This window comes from Tenrec ecaudatus, chromosome 10 (genome assembly GCF_050624435.1).
Source record: "Tenrec ecaudatus isolate mTenEca1 chromosome 10, mTenEca1.hap1, whole genome shotgun sequence".
In the NCBI taxonomy this organism is placed as follows: domain Eukaryota; kingdom Metazoa; phylum Chordata; class Mammalia; order Afrosoricida; family Tenrecidae; genus Tenrec; species Tenrec ecaudatus.
The window spans coordinates 53073881-53095002 of record NC_134539.1 but is presented as its reverse complement, the minus strand read 5'-3'; the positions used below and the strand labels follow the sequence as shown (position 1 = coordinate 53095002).

The 21122-nt window shown below is 48.9% G+C and overlaps 1 protein-coding gene across 1 annotated transcript in view; it reads right to left on the bottom strand.

The window, feature by feature from the left end:
- The window catches only part of PAPPA (pappalysin 1), a 281949-nt gene extending 264548 nt beyond the window's left edge, over positions 1-17401 (bottom strand). Inside the window, exon 1 of the mRNA XM_075560393.1 lies at positions 16554-17401. Coding sequence (XP_075416508.1) covers positions 16554-16980 — 427 coding nt within the window. The 5' untranslated portion in view covers positions 16981-17401. The remainder of the gene's footprint in view (positions 1-16553) is intronic.
- Between the last annotated feature and the right edge of the window lie 3721 nt (positions 17402-21122).

Below are 21122 nucleotides of genomic sequence, written 5' to 3'. Positions count from 1 at the left end.
AGCAACCATGAAGAGATCAACTGACACACTCCATTGGGTACATGGGCTGCACAAGACATCTTTTGGATTCACATGTGTTGACCCAAGCCAAGGTGTTTTCAATCACCTCATACGCATGTGAAAGTTGGACACTGAATAAGGAAGACCAGAGAAGAATGCAGTTGAATGACGGTGCCGGCAGAGAAGACTGGAAGCACCATGGACTTCCACAAGAACAAGCGCATGTCTTGGCAGAAGTACTGCCAGAATGCTCCTTAGCGGCCAGGATGGTGAGCTTTTGTCTCCTGTCCTTTGGACATGTTGTCAGGAAAGAACAATTCCCGGAGAAGGACATGGTGCTGGGTAATGTAGCGGGGCATTGAAAAAGAGGGCAAGTGTTTGGCACAGTGGCTGCCGCAATGGCTCACCCACAAGGACAATTGTGAGGATGGTGCAGGATTGGACAGCGGTTTGTTCTCGTGTGCATAATAAGATCGCTATAAGTCAGAACCGACTCCACGGCACCTGACAACATCAACAAAAATATGCCAGGGCTAAGCCCAGGGAAGGTGGCACTGAGCATAGCGGGCATAACTGCTGACATCAGCCTGCTGTCACCTCCTCAGGGACGTTCTCTGAGGCGCAGGCACAGGGGAGGCTTGCAAAAGCAGCCTGAGTGTACCTCTTGAGTGGTGCTCGCTTCTTCAGCAGCTCTCTCCAGGGATGGGTAAAAGGGGCTGGAGAAAAACCAAGGGAAAAAAGTACTTAAAATCCACAGAGATGCTGTGCTGGCTCATAGGAAAGGAAGAGAAATAGCGGGGGGTGGGTGGGGTGATTTTATATATATAATATGTAAATGATATATATATATCAATAGGTCACTTCAAAGAGATCAAGAGCATAGCTCATATTCAAGTCTACTCATAGCATGTCGACCTTCCCTGCTTCACCTTTCAGAAATCCCATACTACTGATTCTCAAAGCACTTTATTTCTACAGCACCCAATTTTCAATTTTAGTCATCGCATTTTCTCCCAATTTGGAACCATTTCAAATTTATTCATTCGCTTCACAACACTGACCCAGCAACTCTCTGGCATGGCTGATTCTATGCGACATGATGGGCATAAAGCTGAGAAGCAAACAGTCTCTGTTCCAAGGTGCTCAGAGACCAGGGAGAGAGATAACAATCCCAAGGTAGAATACCGAAACAAAATAAACTATGAGTGGGAGTAGGTGGGTTACCTGGACTTGATTCTAATTGATTGATTGAACTGAATTGATTGATTGAATTGTCCAATCATTACCTAGCATTATGCTTCTTGAATTACTCTGGATGAAAGTCCAAAACTGAGACAGGTATCAAGAATGGTTCATTGTTCTCATCTTATGGCTATCGGCTTAAAATGATTTGTATGATCAGATCAGTATCCAACACACCCCAGATACATACAAGCAGCACCGAGTTCATACACAAGTCTGATTCCTCTAAGCAGAGGGATGTTTGTTGGTCCCCTGAAGCCACAGAGCATCTTCTAGCCCTCATGGTAAATGAGGGGATTCTACAAGATGGGGGTTCTGCCTCTCTGCTTCCTCAAGATGCGATTCACTGCTTAGTTAAAGCAGTTACCATGATGTCATGTTTCTGTTTACCTGTCTGCTTCCGCCACGAGGACTGGGAGCTCCTCAGGGATGGGACTGTACCTTATTCTTTTTAAATACTAGTCTCCTCACTCACTGTATGGCTCACAAAGTTACCAGATAAGCATACGTTTAATAGACAGCCAGATGGAAAAAAATGAGGAGAGCTGTGGATTGAACTGTGAACCTCAAAGAAATATATGATGGGGCTTCAAAAAACTACATTAAAAAGTGGAATGAAAAGACAATGGGTTTTTCCCCAAGAACTTTTGAAGCTTCTGAATACTGAAGTACTAACCCTGATATCTGCAAAAACACCCCTGTTCAGAAATAGAGTCTTAGAAGTTACCATGTGTTAGACTAACATGCAGTCATGCAGGGCTAAGGTGGGTCCTGACCAGTCTTACTAATGTCCTAATAAAAGAGACGAGGACACCGAGACCCGGACACCGAGGAAGGACGCCACTTGATGCTGCAGCTGAAAGCCCAGGGATGCCCAGCACTACCAGAAGCAAGCAGAGAGGCACGGGGGAGATTTTCTCTTACAGCTTCAGGATGAGCCATCCTGGTCAAAGCCCTGATCTCAGACTTCCAGTCTGCAGAATTGTAAGCCAATAAATTTATGTTCCCATAACTCACCCAGTTTGTGCAATCTGTTATAGCATACGAAGGAAACTGGATACCGGTAGATAAATGGAAAGCAGGAAGGTTGACCTCTACTTAGGAGCAGTCTACTGAGCCTCACACAATGCTAGGGGAGAGGTTTGGTACAGAGTACTTAAGCGAAGTTACCCAACAGCTGCCCAGCCATTTCTAACGCTCTCACTAACTCAAGTCCTCAGAGGCAGCTATCGCTGCACACTGTAAAGGAAGATAAAGCAAGTCAGGGAAGAGAGCACTGATGTAGGAGTTGAGAGATTGGAATTTGAATTGTTTTACTGTTGTTGCCAATTGGCTGCATCCCTCCACTCCACTCCACTCCACTCCACTCCACTCCACTCCACTCCACTCCACTCCACTCCACTCCACTCCACTCCACTCCACTCCGTTCAACTGAACTTGCCTAGACTTCAGTCTCTTCCTGAGCAAACAGAATGGGTTTGATGTAGAACTCTAACATCTCTCCAGCTTTAGACTTTGGGAAAGGGCCAAACTACCATATTTCTTTGAACAGAGCGCAGTTCACAGCCTAGTCGGAAGGTTCTGTGCAGGCTCCACCATGGCTCCATGGAGGCTGCATTGGCTGCTTTAAGAGCTACGTCACAAACCAGCCTTGCAAGTCCAGAATCACCTCCCTATCCAGAACCCTGAAGGTTCTCACAGCGAACTCCCCTAAACACTACTCTAATTTGGCCCAGCATGTCATTACAGGGCCTCATTAGAGGATGGAGATGTGACCTGATTGAGCCTATGAAGGGGCACATGCCCTTGATTAAGATTCCCCAGAGGAATCCAGAAACGTTTCCCATAAAGGAAGCCCCTTTGAAATAAGCATGCATCTCCCCATGGACTACTTTAAAGGGGGCATATGTGCCAACAGGTGTCAATGTCTTAGTCTAGTAAAAAGCCACCTTCAGGTAAAATATACTTTCTTTATCAAAGAGTCCTTAGCCAATTTTCTTTGAAATCTTATTCATTCGTTTTTTTTTTCTTTTCCTCCTTTCGTTTCTTTTCTGCAAAAGTTCTCACAGACTTTGGCATTTAACACTGGGGACACATTCATTCATTCATTCATTCATTCATTCATTCATATACCCATCCCTTCATGGACCACATACTGCATAACTGGTAGGTTTTAAGCAACATGTGAGGCCCTGAGAACAGGGATGAAATTAAAACAAGCTGGATTTGAATCCCAGGTCCGGCACTCATTAGCTGCAGGGGTATCGGTGAGTTACATAACCTGCTACACCCAATCCCATGGGGCTCAGAGTACAGCAGTCAGCACAAAGCCAGCACATAGTCAGGGCTCATTACAAGCTCGCTGCTTTTACTACCGTTATTACTGCTGAAAATGCGTACTCTCCCCCAAGGGTACAAAAACAGAAAATAGAAGATTCAGGTCTTGAGGTCACCACAAGGTCTCACAAGATCAAGGGAAGCAGCTGGAAAGGCCCCCTCTCTCGGGGAGTAGGGAAATGGCTGAAAAGACAGGCAACACATATGTTTGCCGGGGCACGCACGGCTCTCCAATCCGAGACTGATAAGGGGAAACTCGGAAAGGAACGGGAAACTCGGGATTAGGCGCTGCAGCACACACCCAAAACAAATTCTTTGCAAGTTGGCGAGGGACTAACAGGAGGACCAAGGCTCAGAAATGTGTTGACTTAGCCAGGGTGCAATGCAAGTGGAGGAGGCACCTATACGCAGGGTGTCTCCCTTGCCCCTCTGTTTTGGAAGGCCAGATCGCTTTCCGTCCTGCTTTCTTCATTTAAGGGGAAATGGACTCAACCGCTGTGTAATGTTTTTCAACGCGACACACATGCTAGGTCATGTGCTTTGGTTCCGTAATGCAGCACGCTGGACGCTGCCGAGCCTTTTCTCTCCGAACCATTAGATATTTGGCTGATTTTCTGATCCATTCCTCCAGTTGTTAAACAAACACAGCCTCCCCATTTGTAGGTCAAGCATTGTGCTAGACACTCGGGAAGCCAGATAGATAGGCCCCCAAGTTGGCAAACAAATGTAATAGAGAATTGTAGGTGTTTTGTGTATGTGTGTAAGAAGCTCAGCAGAGACAAATAGATAAGGGACATTGGGAGCCAGATATCATGAGGGAAGAGTCATGGAAGGTCCTCTAGAGGATGACCATGGTAAGGAGAAGTTTAGAAAGGCATCAATGTTCTGCAAATGGAGCCAAGGGATACACGATGCCATCTCCCAAAAGGGCACAATGTAACAAAGGCTGAGATATCAGGGAGAACCAAAAATAGTTAGGTGCTATCGAAGGACTCTTAGTTAGTGTGATAGAGTCAGATTTCTATTTTACAAATACAAATACCTGTCAGATATTGGAGGAGAGGTTGGGGGAGGGGTGTGGGTGCAGAGAAGAAAGGACCATGGCAATACTTGGGCAAAAGTTAAAAAAAGAAAGAAAGAAAAAGAGAGAGGTGATGAGAATCTAAGCTAATAAAAAAAATGTTTCACTATAAAAATGTAAGGAGGTAGGCTAGAGAGCAATTGGACATGGGGAGTGATGTACCGAGAGCGGGTGACTAGATATGAATGGTACTGTTAACCAGAATAAGGATGCCAGCAGTTTTGGAGACATCATGGTAGATTCAAGTGGGACATGTAAAGCGCAACGTGTGTAATGACATTTCCAACAGGGATATGGGTCTATAAGTCTGATGCCCACTGAAGTCGGGAAATAAATACAGTGGAGAGGTGGTAGCTAATCCACGAGGAAGGGTTCAAAGCCAGTAGACAAGTGAAACCAGCCTCCATCTAAAGACTCAAAGGACATGTCTTGCCCAACCCAGTCACCGACTTGGGTACGTCAATGAGATAACTGGTTCCAAAAAGTTTCTAACTTTCACACACACAAATTCTATGGGTTTACATGAATTTCACTTCATAAAACTGAGTGTGGCATGTTCTCGTTTGTGACATTTTCTGTGTGTGCAGTTTGTATGTCTCAGAGCAAGTCCATGTATTTCCTGTTCATCCTCTTCCTATATCGATCTCTATACTTTCAGCAGCGATATCCCTAGCATCATTGAGGCACTATCCTGAGATCAACACGTGTGTTCATATTCTGCCAAGGCAGCTTCTCTTCCTGTAAAGCAATAGATATTATATGAGCCAAGCATAGGGATGATTTCTTCACGACACGGGTGGCAGCTTGTCTGTAATACCCACTTCCTAAAGGCAGAAGGGTAGTCCAGGGCTCTGCCTTGAGTCCTGTGCTTCTCCTACCTACATGCTTAGAATACAAACTAACTCTCCATCTCCAAGAATGTTTTGTTTCTGAGCCCTCCAAATGGGCAAATACCTGTGACCCTCTCATACTTTTTCAAATGCAAGGAAACTCTGGGTGTGTGACAAATTATTATAGAGAACGAAACGAGTTTCAGTTACTCACACAGTTTCACATCAAAAGGGAGCAGTGGGAATGGAAACGCAGAAAAGAATGGGCGGAAGGAGTGAGAGCTATTTCCGAGATGATAGCAACGGGGACTCTCTAACGGCACGTAGTCTGAAAGATGGCTACTGACTTGGAAAGGAGTTTTAAATCATTCATTTAAAATGATCTGATTAAAAAGACACGCAGGTCTAAAACAAAATAAGACCAAATAAGGAGTGGCTTATTCTGATGTTGAGGGGTTTGTCTGGAAGGGCCTTTGCATCATACGGCATTCTGAAATTTGAATCTTTTCACGATTAGTCCACAAAGGGACCGTGAGGAAGGTCACTCACTGAGTCTATTGGTCCATATGGTTGTTGTTAACAATAGTGTTATGGCGAGAGCTTCCAGCTATTGGGAAGAACCAATATGCTTCCAAATAGTGTCTTCTTCAGTCTTTGACGGAAATCCTATCATTAGCACTTCCCTTTTTGACCCAGAACTTTTGTGGGAGTCACTAAGGTGTGCACACCAGAAGAGTGATATTCTAGCTATTACCTGTCACCCAGGCCCTAGCGAGGAGTGCCATGTTCTTGTGTGAGACTGGAGGTGCTGGGGGAGAAGCAGACTGGCTGTGGGCATTTGGCCCCTGAGGGTGACAAGCACAAGCACCACCTAGTGGAGGAATGTGAACCCAAAAAATGAAGAAAACGAACTATTGTCAACTTCATAATTTTAAGACAATGATGGTAGGTTTAGAGGATCTTCTGATATCTCTCTTGGCAGTGTCTCTAGGTCAAAGGTAAATAAAATCTGCTCCCTTCTTCATCCCTATTTTTCAGGTAAGGATGTCCCCGAAAGCAAAAGTTATTTGCCCAAGGTCACCCAGAAAGCTGATAAGCAAACTGTTCTAGAAGTGACTCAGCCTTGCCGATGATCCACTGCTCTTCCCTCCTGAACAATCCCTGCACTTCCCATGCGCTACATTGCTTTTCTACTCATGAAGCCATGCTCACATGAGCTAGCTCGGTGTGTGTGTGCGTGCATGTGCACACGCGTGTGTATGCTTAGTAATTTGTTAACTGTCTTCCCTCTTCTTGACCAGCACCCCGCAGGGAGATCTACGGATAGGAAACTCATCGCCAAATGAGGGTGGGGAAGGTCAAGCCTTCTAATTCTCTTCACTGAGCAGAACTTCTATCTCTAGCGCCCCTGAAGACTAGCCATTCATCTTCCATTTCTGAGAAAGTGTATACATAAGAGGTTTGGCCACACATAGGCTTCTTGAACAGGAAGATCTGGTTAAAGTAGCTAAACAAACAACAGGGGGGCAAACAACAGAAACCATGGGGGAAGGGAGACAGCGGTCGATGTAAGATATGAAGATAATAACAATTTATAATTTATCAAGGGCTACAAGGATCGGGGGGGGGGGGGAAGGGAAAAAGAGGAGCGGATCCCAAGGACTCAATAGAAAGTAAACGTCTAGACAAGAATGATGGCAACGTAAGTGCAAAGACGCTTGCTGCTGCAATTGATGTGTGGATTGTTATAAGAGATGTAAGAGCCCTCAATAAAATGATCTTCAAATAAAGTAAAATGACGAGGTAGTCAAAACAACTTAAGTCAAAGTTCTTACAATAGCGTAATCACCCCCAAGCACCACTGGCACTGAATTTATTCCAACTCAGCGTGTCCCTATAGAAAAGGGTAGAATGGTGCCGGAGGGCCATCAAGGCTATGATCTTGATGGAAGCTTATGGCCACATCTGTTTGTAGCTGGTAGTTTTGAACCACGGAGCTTTCAGTTACAAGCCAAGCACTCCAACATTGCACTATCAAGAGGCAGGTCAGCAGTTCTCAACTTGTGGGTCGTGACCCCTCTGAAAGGTCTAACGACCCTTTCACAGGGGTTGCTCAATTCATAACAGTAGAAAAATAATAGTTATGAAGTAGCAATGAAAATAATTCTATGGTTGGGGCGTCACCACTGCATGCGGAACTGTACGAAAGGGCCGTGGCATTAGGAAGGTTGAGAACCACTGCCCTAAGTAATCCACATTGGGTGACTTCCCTCCTACTTCTTTCTGGTATCGATTCTTACTCCCTTCTCCCTCTGCTTCAGTTACACTTGCCTTCTTGCTGTTTCTCAGTTGTATCAAGTACGTTCCCAATGTTGAGGCTTGATCCTGGCTGACAAATCTCCCTGGACAACTCTTCACAGGGGTGGTCACAAGTCCACTGCCGCTTCTGAAAGACTAGCTCTCCTCAGACTTTCTTCTTTATATCCCTTCATAAACATTCACCTGGCCTTAGGTGATGCACGAATTTATTGATCATTCACATCTATTTCTTATTTTCAGAATACAAACTGGCTGGGCTAGTCTTCTCATTGTACCCAGGATCTAAAATTGTACTTGGCTTGCGGCACTACTGCAATCAGGACCTGGTGCATGGACACATTTTACTTCATCCCTTGTTGTCATCTGTGTGTCTTAGAGTTTTTACAGTGAGCATTCATTGCTTTTTAGAATAGGAAACAATCAATTTGTGGGGTCTTTTACTTCCGTATCAGTCTTATGTGAAAATGGTAGCAACACATCCCTCCTGAGTAAGGGAGGGGAAGCCAAGTCCTGGCTCCGCTGCAGGAGATCAGCATATCTAACTCACAGTATGTGTTATCGGGATAATGAGAAGTAATGTGTGGCTAAGGCAAGGCACACATATGAATATTAGTTAATGTTTACTGGATGGTTACCCATGGTTTTGATTCCACTACTAAGCATTTTCTGCGTGGAAGCCTAGTTAATCGTCAAAGGAAACTAGGAAATTCAAGTTAGGATTATCCCATTTTACAGCTGGAAAAACTAAAGCTTGAAGATATTAAGAAACTTACCCAAGGTCATACAACTCACAAATGAAGTCACCTGGAAAGCCAGCCCACCTGGAAACTAAGTCTAATCCCTCAGCCCTATAATACATCGATACCAAATAGCTCCTCAGGAAGCACATGGTCCTTTTTCTGAGATTGTCAGCCGTCTTTGGCAACTGCAGGTCATCCCTCTACGGAGCAGACACTAGAAGGCTCTTCAGCCAGTGGGAGATGGAGATACATAAAGAAATGGGGGGGAGGTATGTGAAAGTGCGTGTGTGTGTGTGTGTGTGTGTGTGTGTGTGTGTTGGGGAGGTAAGCATTTCACATTGTCCTATTGACTGATGGGCCCTATAGGATTCTTGTGAACAGGGTCAAGGATGCTAAACAGCATGCAATAGGTGACAATCCCATGACAAACAGTTGCCATCCATGCCAATTTCACTCACAGTGCCTCCAAGGGGGTCAGAGAAGAACGATGCTCCATAAACTTACGTTTCACATGGCAGGTGGCCAGGACTTTCTACCACTGTGGACTCAAACCTCCAACTTTGCAAGGAGCTGACAAAGGCACAGACCAGGTGCTCCAAATCCCAGCCTCCTCTTGGGAAGTCATTTCACCTCCACACTTCTGATAGCCAATCAGGGTCTCCCTCCCCCTCCAGGCACCCCTCCATCTGACACATAGCACCACACACCTCATCTGCTTTTGCTTTTTGTTTTCTGGAGCATTTTACAACAAAAAAGGACCAGGCACAATGTTGTTTTACCTGCAAACACGTCAGCATGCATCCAAGACTAAGCTCGTGAAGAAAGCCATCCTACTACTGCCACTATCATGCCTAACACATTCAAGAGTCATTCCTGAAGACAAGCCCACATCGATTCAAACTGTTTGGGGAGCTCTGTAGAATTCCACCATTTAGTAGCATACATTGAAAGGAACATGACTGTGGGGGGTGAGGATGAGCAGGCTTCTGCCTTGCAGCTTCTCCCCAGGGGTACCCTAATATTTTGAGGCTTAATTTGAAAGCCTCAGTTCTCCTTTGCACCCTCACTTTTCACTCTGAGAAAAAGCACGACCAGAGAGGAGCAGGAGGTTGTCAAGGTCACACAGCAGGTACGTGGCAGGAATCAGACTAAAACCGTACACGGCAGACTTGTGAAGTCCCAACATCAAAGGACGGTAGGGAGGTCACAGCTAGGAAACAGTTTGCTAACTTGATCACGAATCAGGATCATGCACGCACCTTTCCAGGAATGACCTTGGCTGAACACACTCCTCACATCTTTGACTTGCTGGCCCTTCCTCCCACTGTTGACATTTGCACTGGGTTCCAAACTCAGCCAAGTGCTTTGGTGGTCACTGCCTTGCCTGGTCCCCTTAACCGCCCTGTGAGGGCATGAGGACATGCTTCCTGACAGCCGGAACCCCCTCCCCTGAGACTTGCTGCTATGTCACCTGGCTCAAAAGAGCCCACCCAGGACTTGGAGCCAGAGCTCCCGATGTCCGGTCCCAGGGGTTTCAAACGAGTAAAGGTGCTGAGATGCACAAGTTAGCTCTCAGCAGACTCACAAGTCCATCATTTCCAGTAACAGCAGCACAGCATGACTGGAAGCTCCTGGTGTAATGAGAAGGAAGACAAGAGGAAGGGGGAGGGAAAGGGAAGAGGAGAAGAGAGGGGCTGGGAGGGGCTGGGAGGGGAGGGGCAGCAGGTGAGGGAGCCATGAAACCTGTTGGGTTCCTGTCCCCTTCACCACCGGCAGACACAGCACTGTTGCTGGAGTCCTTTATGACTGGTGGCAACCTCATGTGACAGAGTAGAACTGTCTGATGGGTTTTCTGGGCTGTAATTGCTATGGAAGCAAATGACCGTGTTCTTATCCCCCACAGAGCCTCTGGGTGGATTCAAAGGGTCAACCTGTTGGTGTGCAGCTGAATGCTCAACTATGATGCTATCAGCACTCCGTAGATGCAAGATGAAACTGCCTGCAAAGATGATCCTGGGCCAGCTGGGCACCTTCCTCTCTTCCTCATCTGAGATGCCTGCCACCAGTATGGGTCTGAACTGGCCTCGAAGCTTGAGGGGCTGTTTGAAAGTGGTGACTGTCTCATGGCTGAGCTTTCCCTTTCCATAGTCCTTATTCCTGCTTAGAGGGCTCCTTTCCAAGCACTCTGATTCATTTCCAACCAGGACCTCAAAACTCAGAAATAACGCCGTACCTTGAAAGCAGCTATCAGAAGGAGTGACCCAGGAATGGCTGTGAGGCTGTGAGGATGGCAGGGTGCTCAGGAACTTGGGGCTGGCAGGGAATGGAGATGAAAGAAGGGTCTTTCCTTATATTTGGCTTCTCAGTGTGGGGACAGCTGAAGTTTTCTAAAGGTTCAGTTATCAGCTGGCTGGGTGAGCAGGGAATACCACTGTCCATTGGGACCTCAGGGACAAGACTGGTTTGCCCCCACTGGCTGGCCTTCAACATGACCCGAGGAGGCCTTGAAAAGCCCCAGGGCCTAGGCCCACCCCAGACCAATGACATCAGAGTCTCTGAGACACAGCCTGTTTTTAAAGCCCCCAAGGTGATTTGAATTGTAGCCAGGATGGGAGCCACTGGACTGAGTGATCTCTGGACGCTTCGGGAGGTGACATTCCATGATCATAGTTTAATTAGTCATCCCTATGAGACCCTGGTCTCACAGTGAACTAGCAGCTTGATCCAGATCCCTGCTAAGTCCCTGTTCTGGCCAACCACGTGCAGTGTTCGCTCCTGAGCTCCACACCTCTGGGCCTCAAGCCTGCCTGCTTCTGTGAAGGGGAATACCGGTGACAGTGACGCTTTCCTGGCACCCCGGGCTCCACCACCCCATGGGAAAGGGGGAGTTTGGAGGGGTGTCTGGGGAAATAGAGAGAGGGATGTGACAGGGGACTGGTGACCTGGCACCCACCAGATCCACAGTCTGGCTTCTAGTCCTAGGGTGGGGGGTGGGGGAGGGCACCCCAGCCCCCCATGCAAGCTGGTTTTCCTAGTTAACAATTCCCAGTGGTTTTAGGAGCTCTTCTGGTTCCTAAGGCCAAGACAGAGTCACAGCCAGTCGAGGAAGAAGAGGGGGAAGGAAGAAGAGGGGGAAGGAAGAAGAGGGCTTCATTGTTTTAGGATGCATTGTCTACTCTGAATAAACTAGAGAGCAACTCCGAAGGGGAAGTCTTAATAAGGCCAAACAGGCCTCCCTTTGGGTAAGCAAAGCCAGCCAGATGTTACAGGGGGAATGTGGTCATTTGCTAGATTCAGCAAGTGTTAGCTCACCCCCTCTCTGGTATGAGCTGGTTACTTTCCATGTGCTCACTTGATTGGAGGATCCAGATACCATTATACCCATTGCACAGATGAAGAAACTGAGGCAGGAGAGACCCAGGAAGCGTCCTGACTCAAATCACCAATAGCAAGTAACTGGTAGCAGAAACCCCAAGTCTGCTCTATCTGCTTCTTTGCACTGAATGATAATTTCAGACCTGGTCAGCCAAATTTAGAGCTCCACCGGAGACTGACCCCCAGTTCTAATTGACCTGTAGGGATTTATCTAGTCAACACGTGGAGATACTGAAAGGAAGAGGCAGGTGTCCTGTAGCCATCTTAAAAAAAAATCTAGACCACCTGGGGTTTCACCGGCTTTCTAAGGGTCTGTAATTCAGACAAGGAGCCTCTCTTCACACACGTTCTCCAGAGCACTCATTCTAGCGCATACAAAGGTTGTGGCAGTGAAATACTTTCATTGGACGGGGCACGTTGGAACTGTAGCCACTTCAAGACAGGAAGGAAATGAACAGGGACCAGCGTGCCACTCAAGGTCCAGGGGGCCCATGGTTGGTCCCGGGCCCAGGTTGGAGCTAGAAGCTTGCCCTGAACCTGTGTACTTCACTGCTGCAACAGCCCTGACAGGATGACACGAATTAGTACTATTTTGCAAGTGAGGAAACTGAGTCTCTAGAAACTGGAATGTCTTGATTCGAAGTCCTCTAAGTCTGTCAGGTGGGCAGAGCCCAGATACAAATGGTAGTCCCTTGTGCCTTTTTTCTGTCACCTATCTTTTTGGAGAGAGGAGAAATTGCTTCTGTTTTATTCCTTAGTCTTGCTACACTTTCTAAGTATGAGCTCATCTCCTCCTCCCAAGTAGCCTAGGATAGGGTCTTGTGCCCTCTTCCCTGGTAGAGAAAAAGAAAGCCCCACCCCACCCCACCCCAGGAGTCAACTAGGCTGCCAGAGGTCACAGGACCAGTAAGGAGCTGAGCCCAGGTGAATGCAAACTTAGATCATCTGAGTTCTGACCATTAACATTCTAGATCCTGGGTGAGGGGCTACAGAAGTTGGGGAAGATAGGCTTTCTGTACAGCCTGATACAGCCACCCTGAAGTTGGGGACTTTGAGCCCTTCTTTTTGCGTGTGGCAGGGGGGGCGGGGAAGTTGTGTGGTAGGAGGTGGGGGCCCAGAAGAGAAGACAAATACTGAACTCTTGAGTCACTAGCGCAAGCAATCCGGTCCAACATTTTGAACAAAAGGAAAACAGCTTGGTCAGCTGAGGTGCTGGGAGGGATTCAGGTAAATCCCTTTCTCCTCCTTAGCAGGGATTCTGGACCACAGAGGGAAGGGGAGCAGCATGGGGGTGGGAGGAGGGCAGCGCTTGTGGGGTCCACATTTCACTTAGCTAACAGGTCAGGAGAAACTTTAACAAGATTAACTACTGCTCAGGGCCTCTGCTCCGTGGAACAAAATGAATCAGTGGGACCTTCCCCCAACTCCTCCTGTCTCAGCTTTTTCTTTCTTTCAAACTGGAGGTGTATGTGGGGGGTGGGGAAGGGGGAGAGGAGGACTTAGATTTTGCCTGGTGTGCAACAAATGCAAAGGGATGTGTAAGAAGCCCCCTCACCCCCTCGACTTGAAAGGGCGCCCAAGTTTCAGAGCAGAAGGCTGTGCCTGGATGGTGGTCTCTGTGGGTTGAGAGGTGAGGGCTTTCTTTTCTCAGCCATGTAGGGGCGAGGCCAAGAGGTCCAGGTGCCAAGAATTAAAGCCTAGTTCCTGTCACACCACGCAGCATACACCAGTCCTCCCGGGTCCCTACTTCTGCTTAGCACAAGGGGAAGTGGACTTGGGTCGCCTCCAAAGGACCCTTCAGACCCAACCACGAGCCATCCTCCGTGGGCCCTCCGGAGATCCCCGTGTGGGAGCACTTTCTAACTTTGGCTTTGTTTTTGTCTGCATAAGCCTTTCCTTTTTATTTATTCATACATGTTTTGTCTTTCCTTTTTCTTTTCTTCTCTCTTTCCCTTTTGGGAAAATAAAAAAGGCATGTTTCCAGAGCCTCAGAAGCCAATTGCTCGTTCACTCCTTCCCTGTGCCTTTCTCAGCTGGTGTCAGTGAAGTTTGAACTGGGGCAGAAATAGCATCCCAGGCGGAACTGGAAGCACAGCCGGCCTCCCAGGAGCAGCGAGGCCTGCCTCTGCCACACGACAGACCCGGTTAACAGCACCGTAAAATTAGACCTTTACGAAACCCAACAGAATCCTGCAGCAAAGAGTGATGTAAGGCAGCCTGGCCTGACAGCGAGGCAGCAACCCTCTGCCCGAAATAGCAGCATGGTCCCTGCTGGGCGAAGACTGCTCTCTCTAGATAGGTGGACAGGGATTCCTAGCCCTGTCCACGCCCGGCCACAGAAAGCCAGCGGAGGTCAGGCGGCAAACTGGGCACCTGAGGTCGCGGCACGAGGAGGACTGGCCTTAGCACCCGCCCTCCCCCCCATGGCCACGCTGCCCACCGCAGGCCCTGCCTCTCCCAGCCTGAACTTACGCGAAGGAGGGAGCTGAAACAGTGCTCCTGCCAAGAAACTCTGTTTGTTTGCTTTTTAATTCAAGGAGAAGCAGGTTCTTTTTAGGCCAACAGTTTGTACCGTGTAGAGGATATGCAGATTGAGTCTTTTCTGGCTCGGGGCCAGGTGTTTACACACCGCCAAATCTGGCTGGTACTCAATTAGGGGAGGGGAAAGCAAGGGGGGGGCGGGGACCTCCACCAGAATTCTCTGGAGAAAAGCTCCCTGGCTTTTCTGTTGCGACAGCGGTGCCGCCCCCCCACCCCCTTTTTAGGGAGGAATGTTATTTCCACACATAAAATGGACCAGGCATTTTATACAAGCAATAATAAGCCAACGTGCCCCGTCCAATGAAAGTATTTTACGGCCACAATCTTTGTATGCGCGAGAATGAGTGCTCGGGAGAACGTGTGTGAAGAGAGGCTCCTTGTCTGAATTACAGACCCTTAGAAAGCCGGTGGAACCCCAGGTGGTCTAGATTTGTTTTTTAAGATGGCATCTATTACCTTTTCATTGATGGTACCTGTGTAACCCTGTGCTCTCCTTTGCTGGAGAGAAGCTGTCCGAGTCGCGGACAGGACAGGGAAAGACGGGGAGAAATCAGACCGTCTTTTTCTTTTAATGTTTTCAAACAGCAAGCTCTGTGCTGTTCATGTTCCGAAAGAGAAGTCAACACCTCACAGGTCCTAAGTAATCGCCACCGGTCTCAGTCGGGCTCCCTATGACACCCTCCTGGCAGCCAGGAGGACTCAGGGGCTGAAAGTGAATGAGCTCAGTTTCCCTTTCCTTGGAGGAGGGGGGGCGGAGGATGGAAGAAGGGGGGGGCAGAAGAAAACAGCGGGCGATGACGTCAGGTGTGGGGAAAGCCTCTCACTGGCACCGGAGTTTAGCACAGGGTAAGGTAGGGCCGAGGGGGGCACGTTCTTGGGCTAGCAGCCCTTTCGGTCCCCTGCAGTGGATTTCACGGAAAAGGGAGAGCGGTAGCGCAACAGCTGAGAGCCAAGCGGTGGAAGCCCAGGAAAGACAGACAAAGTTCCCAGCTCTCCCTTCTAAGAAAGTGTATACGCGGCGGGTAGCACGGCCGCCACGCCACACGTTTCTTGGCCGGAGTGAAGGGGGAACCCCTATTCCCCCTTTCAGACTTCCCAAGACAGGACAAGACTGTGCGCGAAGGGAATCTCCCAGTCAGAGGAGGCAAAACTTTCCTTCTAGTCTCAGCGCCGCCCCCCAATTTTATGAAAAGCATTTCCCCAGTTTCATTTAGGGGGGGGCATGGATGTTGGAGCGTTTCTAAGGTTCGCAACCCTTGCAAAGTGTCCGGTTTCACTACGGGCTTCGCAGAGGAGAGGCGAAAGGGGGGGTGGGGGTGGAGGGGGAGAGGGACGAGGAGGGAGAACTTAAAATCATGACGGGCTCCTAAAAGTCCAAATGAGAAAAGCGCCCGGTTTCGCAGGCGAGTTCAAGGCGGGAGGTGACGGCTGTGCGTTAGGGTGAGGACGGTCTCGCTTCAGTGCCCAGGGCTGGGGTGCAGCCTCCCAAAGTCAGACCCGGAGACCGCAGCCTGTGTGCGTGTGTTGGAAAGGAGGGGGGGGGGGTGTCCCAGAGGCAGGCAGCAAACTGAGCGCAACTTTGGGGCACTCCGAGGACTTGTAAGTCCCGGAGATCACAACATCGTCATTTTTTGCCGGTTTCCAAGGGATACTGGGGCCCGAGAAAGGAGGGTCACCCCATTAAAAAGTCAAAAGAAATCTACAATCCCCGTGGACACTTGGCAAACATGCATCCCAATGGGGTTCTCCTCCCCTCCATCCCCAAAGGAGACCAGTCCGCCTGCCCATCCCGGAGCCCAGTGTAGGGTGCCCAGAAACCAGCTACTACTTGAGGGTCCCCGGGCCGCCCGGAGCGCTCCCCACGCCGCCTCCCGGGGAGCCGGGCGGCGACGCCTTCCCAGTGCGCCCATTCCGCAGATGGGACCCAGTGAGGTTCGCAGCTGGTCCGCCCTCGTCGCCGCACCTCCGGCGGGGCGGCTGTCTCCGAAGCGCACCCGCCAGCCCGGGGCCCTTCCCGCCACCCGAACCCGGGCCCCCAGCGCGGGGCCACGGGGCCGGTGCAGCGCCCGCCGGGGGCGCCTCGCCTACCTGCGATCACCGCCGGAGACCGCTGGCCGCCCTCCGCTCGCAGCCACACTTGCAGCGTGAACGCGTCCCGGGGCAGCTCCAGGTCGGCCTGGAGGCGCAGCTGCTCGCCGCGCCCGCTGAAATAGAGCGCCCGGCTCGGCGGGCTCGGCTCCTCCGCGGCGCCCCTCGCCTCCCGCTGCCGCCGCCGCCGGGGGACGCGCACGGCTTCCCAGGCACCGCCCGGCGGCGGCGGCGGCGGCGGCGGCGGCGGCGGCGAGGCGCGGCGGCCGCGGGCGGCCCGGGTGGCGCAGGTGGCCGGGCCGGCGGCAGGGCGCGGGGGGCGGCCGGCCCGAGGGTCCCTCCGGGCGCGGCGGGGGCGCTCGGCCAGCCCGCAGCCCAGCGCGGCGCTCAGCAGCCCCAGGCGCAGCACCCAACTCCAGAGCCGCATGTCCGACGGTCCCCCCCGCCCCCCCTTCGCCCCTGCACCGCCGCCGGGAGCTGCCAGCTTTGGGAGCCTCGGCGCCTCGACTTTCTCCGCTTCTTCACCCTTCTTGGGCGAGCCCCCCTTCCACTTGCTTTTTTCTGTTCTTTCTCGCTTTTCCTTCTCAAGGTGTGTGCTCCACTCCCCCCACCTTGGAAACACACAACCCAACTCCTCCTGGCTGGCAATTAATTTCTCTCCGAGCGCCTAGATCGGCCTTATTTCCCCCCTTCTAACAGCTGGTGGCCTTCCTCCTTGTTTTATTTCATTTTATTTTATATGATTTCTCGCTCTTTAAAAAAAAAAAGCTCCTCTAAGACACTGATCCTCTGAATTCCCTCCCCCCCAAAGATGCTCTAATTTATTTATTTTTTGGCGTCCTTTATAAACCAAGCCACAGCCCCCTTCTCCCCCCCACCTAGTCCCCCCTCCCCTCCCTCCTTCTACACAAAATGAAAGGCACGAGGGGGAAAAATCCCTCAGAAGATGAGTAAACAAGCGTATGCTAATCTGCTCCCGAGCGCTCCACCTTCCCAATTGAATGAGTCCCTGTTAAAACTGCGGGGATCATGACTAATCAATCAGTTTGGAGAGGCCGAGCTGCCCAGCCTGCCTTCACTTTGCCGTTTGCCTCCTTTCCTCCGCTTTCTCTTCTCCACCCCCTCCTCCTCCTCCTCCTCCTTTTTTTTTTTTAAGAAGACAATCTTAAAGTAACAATTTAATGAAATTCTGTACACACCCCCTTACGGTCCTCTCGCAGCCCTGCCCGTTCTTGCTGGAAACACACATTCTTGTTTTTGATTTGTTTTGCTTGCTCCCCCTCCCGCCCTTCCCTTTCATCCCTCCGCTCCCCTCCCCTTATTTTTATTTATATATTTCCTCGTGGCGGGAGAAAAACCTCTCTCTTCTCTCGGAATCGCCTTTGCACTTTGCTGGCAAACCTCGTCCTTCCCTATAGCACATAGGCTTGAAACTTGATTCTCAGGTTATATTCTTCATGCTCTCTCTCCTCTCTCTTCCCTCTCCCTTTCCTTCTTTCCTCTTTTTCTCCTCTTCTCTGTCTCCCCTTTCCTGAGGTCTCTCTTCCCTTCCTTACCCTCCTCCCTCTTCTCTTTCTTCTTCTTAACCCCCTCTCCTCTCTCCTCTCTGCTTCCCCTGGTCCTGCTTCCCCCTCCTCCTCTGAATGTCCCTAAACTTAGACAGTGATGAATGTTTCCCCTCTTCCTGAGCCCCTGGCTTCAGGAACCTCAGTGTTGCCTCCAAAGCCCGCATGAAAACATCCCTAAGAGGAAAGGAGAGATTTTTTCTCTCAGAGATTTGCTTTATAGAAGCTGTAGGTCCTGTACGACTTGGTCTCTGGCTTCTCCTCAGTAAGCGAGCAGCTATTCTGCTGCTTCTTGGTCATAGTTTTAGCTTTATATAAAAATGAAAGCGAACGAACGAACTTATTATTCTTTTCAACCTAAGCAATCCTAGTGCTCTGACAGGGCTTGAGTCACAAGTAAGTATCTCATTGCTGCCGCTTTGCAGCTCGGTTCCTGCACTGGGACATACATGTAATGTATTTTCTTCTTTCCCCCTTTATAGATAGAACTCAAAGGCTCCCCCTTATGGCAAAACAGTTCGCGTCTTCTTTCTCCCTTCAGTGTTAAATAAGTCAAAATGAGTAAGCAGCGGTGGATTACAAATTATTCACAGCTAGTCTGTTCAAATCATATAATGATAAAAATACACGGTGTGAGGTTTGCATTTGGAGAGCATGCTGGAAGCTGCTGGGAAATTTACTTCTCTAACATGCAACTTTCTTCCAGGTGTGCTTCTGCCTCCAGAGCCTGCCAGAGGGCTGGGCTCGCCCTTGCAGGCTTTGGGAGAGTGAAACCCTGCGGAGGAGACCGTGTGTTGGAGAAAGCATGAAGATTTATAAAATGAGTGAATGATTGGGCGATCACCTCTATAAGTACCGAATATGTCATGGAGGGATTACAGCACCCTTCTAAAAGTAGGAGATGTCATAGCAGGCGTGACCCCGGCCTCTCAAGTTCTGAAGCATGCATAGAACTATAGCCTATGATAGTACTGTATCCCAGGATGGTTTCAGTCAGTGGATGGAAGAAGAGGCGGACAAGGCCATGGGTATGGACGTTATCTAAGCAAATCTCTCAGACTCTGCAGCTCCTTCAAGTCATCTATAAAAGTCAAGAGTTTGCCAAACAATTAGAAAGACCCCTGTTGAACTACATAGCTTGTATCATTAAAAAATACCCTGTCTGCGCGCCACATGGATGGCAAGTTCACTGATACACTTCATTTGTGACAATTACCATTCAGGAGCTGTGTTTCTTTTCTTGGACCAGTGGTGGGAGGTCCGGGTGTCTTCCCAGTCATTGTCTATGAGCTTTATACAAGCGAGGGTTTCATTTAGTATACATTCCAGCACATACCAGCTTTATGCCTTTGAGTTAGTTATTGCACTGGTCTCTGTCGGTACTTTATTATCTTAAAATTGAGATTACCTACTTCACAAATTTAGCCTGAAATCAAAATATGCTCCAGGGTATATAACCATTGTAAACTGTTTAGAATGCTATTTATATGCATACTACTTATTTTCCCATGGGTGTCAGGGGCCAAGTGCTTTTCATTTTCTTTAAGACCAAGAAAATAACATCTGGGCAGCAAAGTCATACTTTCTCCGGTTGATCACATATCTGTTACTGTGACCCACCTATGTTGGAAACCACGCTGGCTCTTTATATATGAACGCAATTTATATTCACTTATTTTAAATGAATGGATAAAATTAGAAGAACAATACCTCTGGTTCATGACCCACTCTAAGCATCCATCCATGCATGACTTTCTTATTTATTTTTAGGAAACATAATAATATATGTTGCTATCCCTCTGTGATTCTGTCATTTTACCTTTCACCCATTTACTTCCTCTTTTATCTCTTGTAGTAAAAAGACAATCATCAGAGATGGTTGATTTTGTTTCTAGTTTGGTCCTGTGTAAGATCTTTGGACCCTAATTTACTCTTACATAAAATGAGAGGCCAGAAATGGAAGATTACTAATCTCCCTCCAAATCTAAAATGTAATGAGATCCCTAATTACTGGAGAATTGTGGCACTTCCAATCTAGTCACCCTATAGCTGGTCAATGATCTCTTCCCAATACTCCTAAGGGACTCCTGCAAATTTCTAGGGATTTTCAGCCTGAAAAAACTACTTTTACGCTATTTCGCTATTCTTAGACTATACTTGTTTAACGTTCATTTTTGTTCCGCGATGACTAACAGAAGGATTTTTTTGGCCAGAGAGAAGACTACTGAAGGGTCTAGTGAAAGTTAGAAGAGTGACATGCACAGACTCTAGAAATGGAAAAGGATCCCAGCGGACTAGGGGAGTTCAAAGGGCATGTGCCAGAGTCACACTGACCTGTGTTCCTTTGACCTTCAACAAGCTGATTGATTTCGCTGAGTGTCACTGACTTAATCGTGGAGTTATCTATTGCGCATCCCATCTTTCCTCCTTTCCATCAACACAACTTTTATGACCCTCGGCTTTCATCCCCACATACTTACTTGAAGCCAGAAGAATTATACTCATGGCAGAATTCCTAGCATGCGCATAGCTCGTCTCGTTGAATCGGGACCTCCATTAGACACGCTCTTGTATTGCTCTTGGTGTCCTGTTTATGCAGGATTTCCAGCTTTAGAACCAACCCCTTCAAAGCCAGAAGGGCCCATTGAAGCATGTCCTCAGAGTATTCTCCCCTCCCCCATCTGCCTGAAGAGCTCCCTCCTCTGGACTTTCCTAGAACTACTTCTGAATCTTTGCCAATCCTTCCCTGAATCAACGATTACAGCTTTACTTATGTTTGTCCAAGGGGCTTCCAGTTTGGGGCAGAACGTTGGGTGCATTCTTATTTGTGTGTCCCCCAAGGGTGTCTCCCAGTCTGCCCCAGCGCTTGGCATATAAATACTGTCACATTAGAGTTCGATTTAATGATCTCTCCCCGCCCCCCCACCCGCCGCCCTTCTACTGTGGTGTCAGTCTCCACACATACTACATTCTTAAAAACACTGAACTGAATTTTCTCATTTTT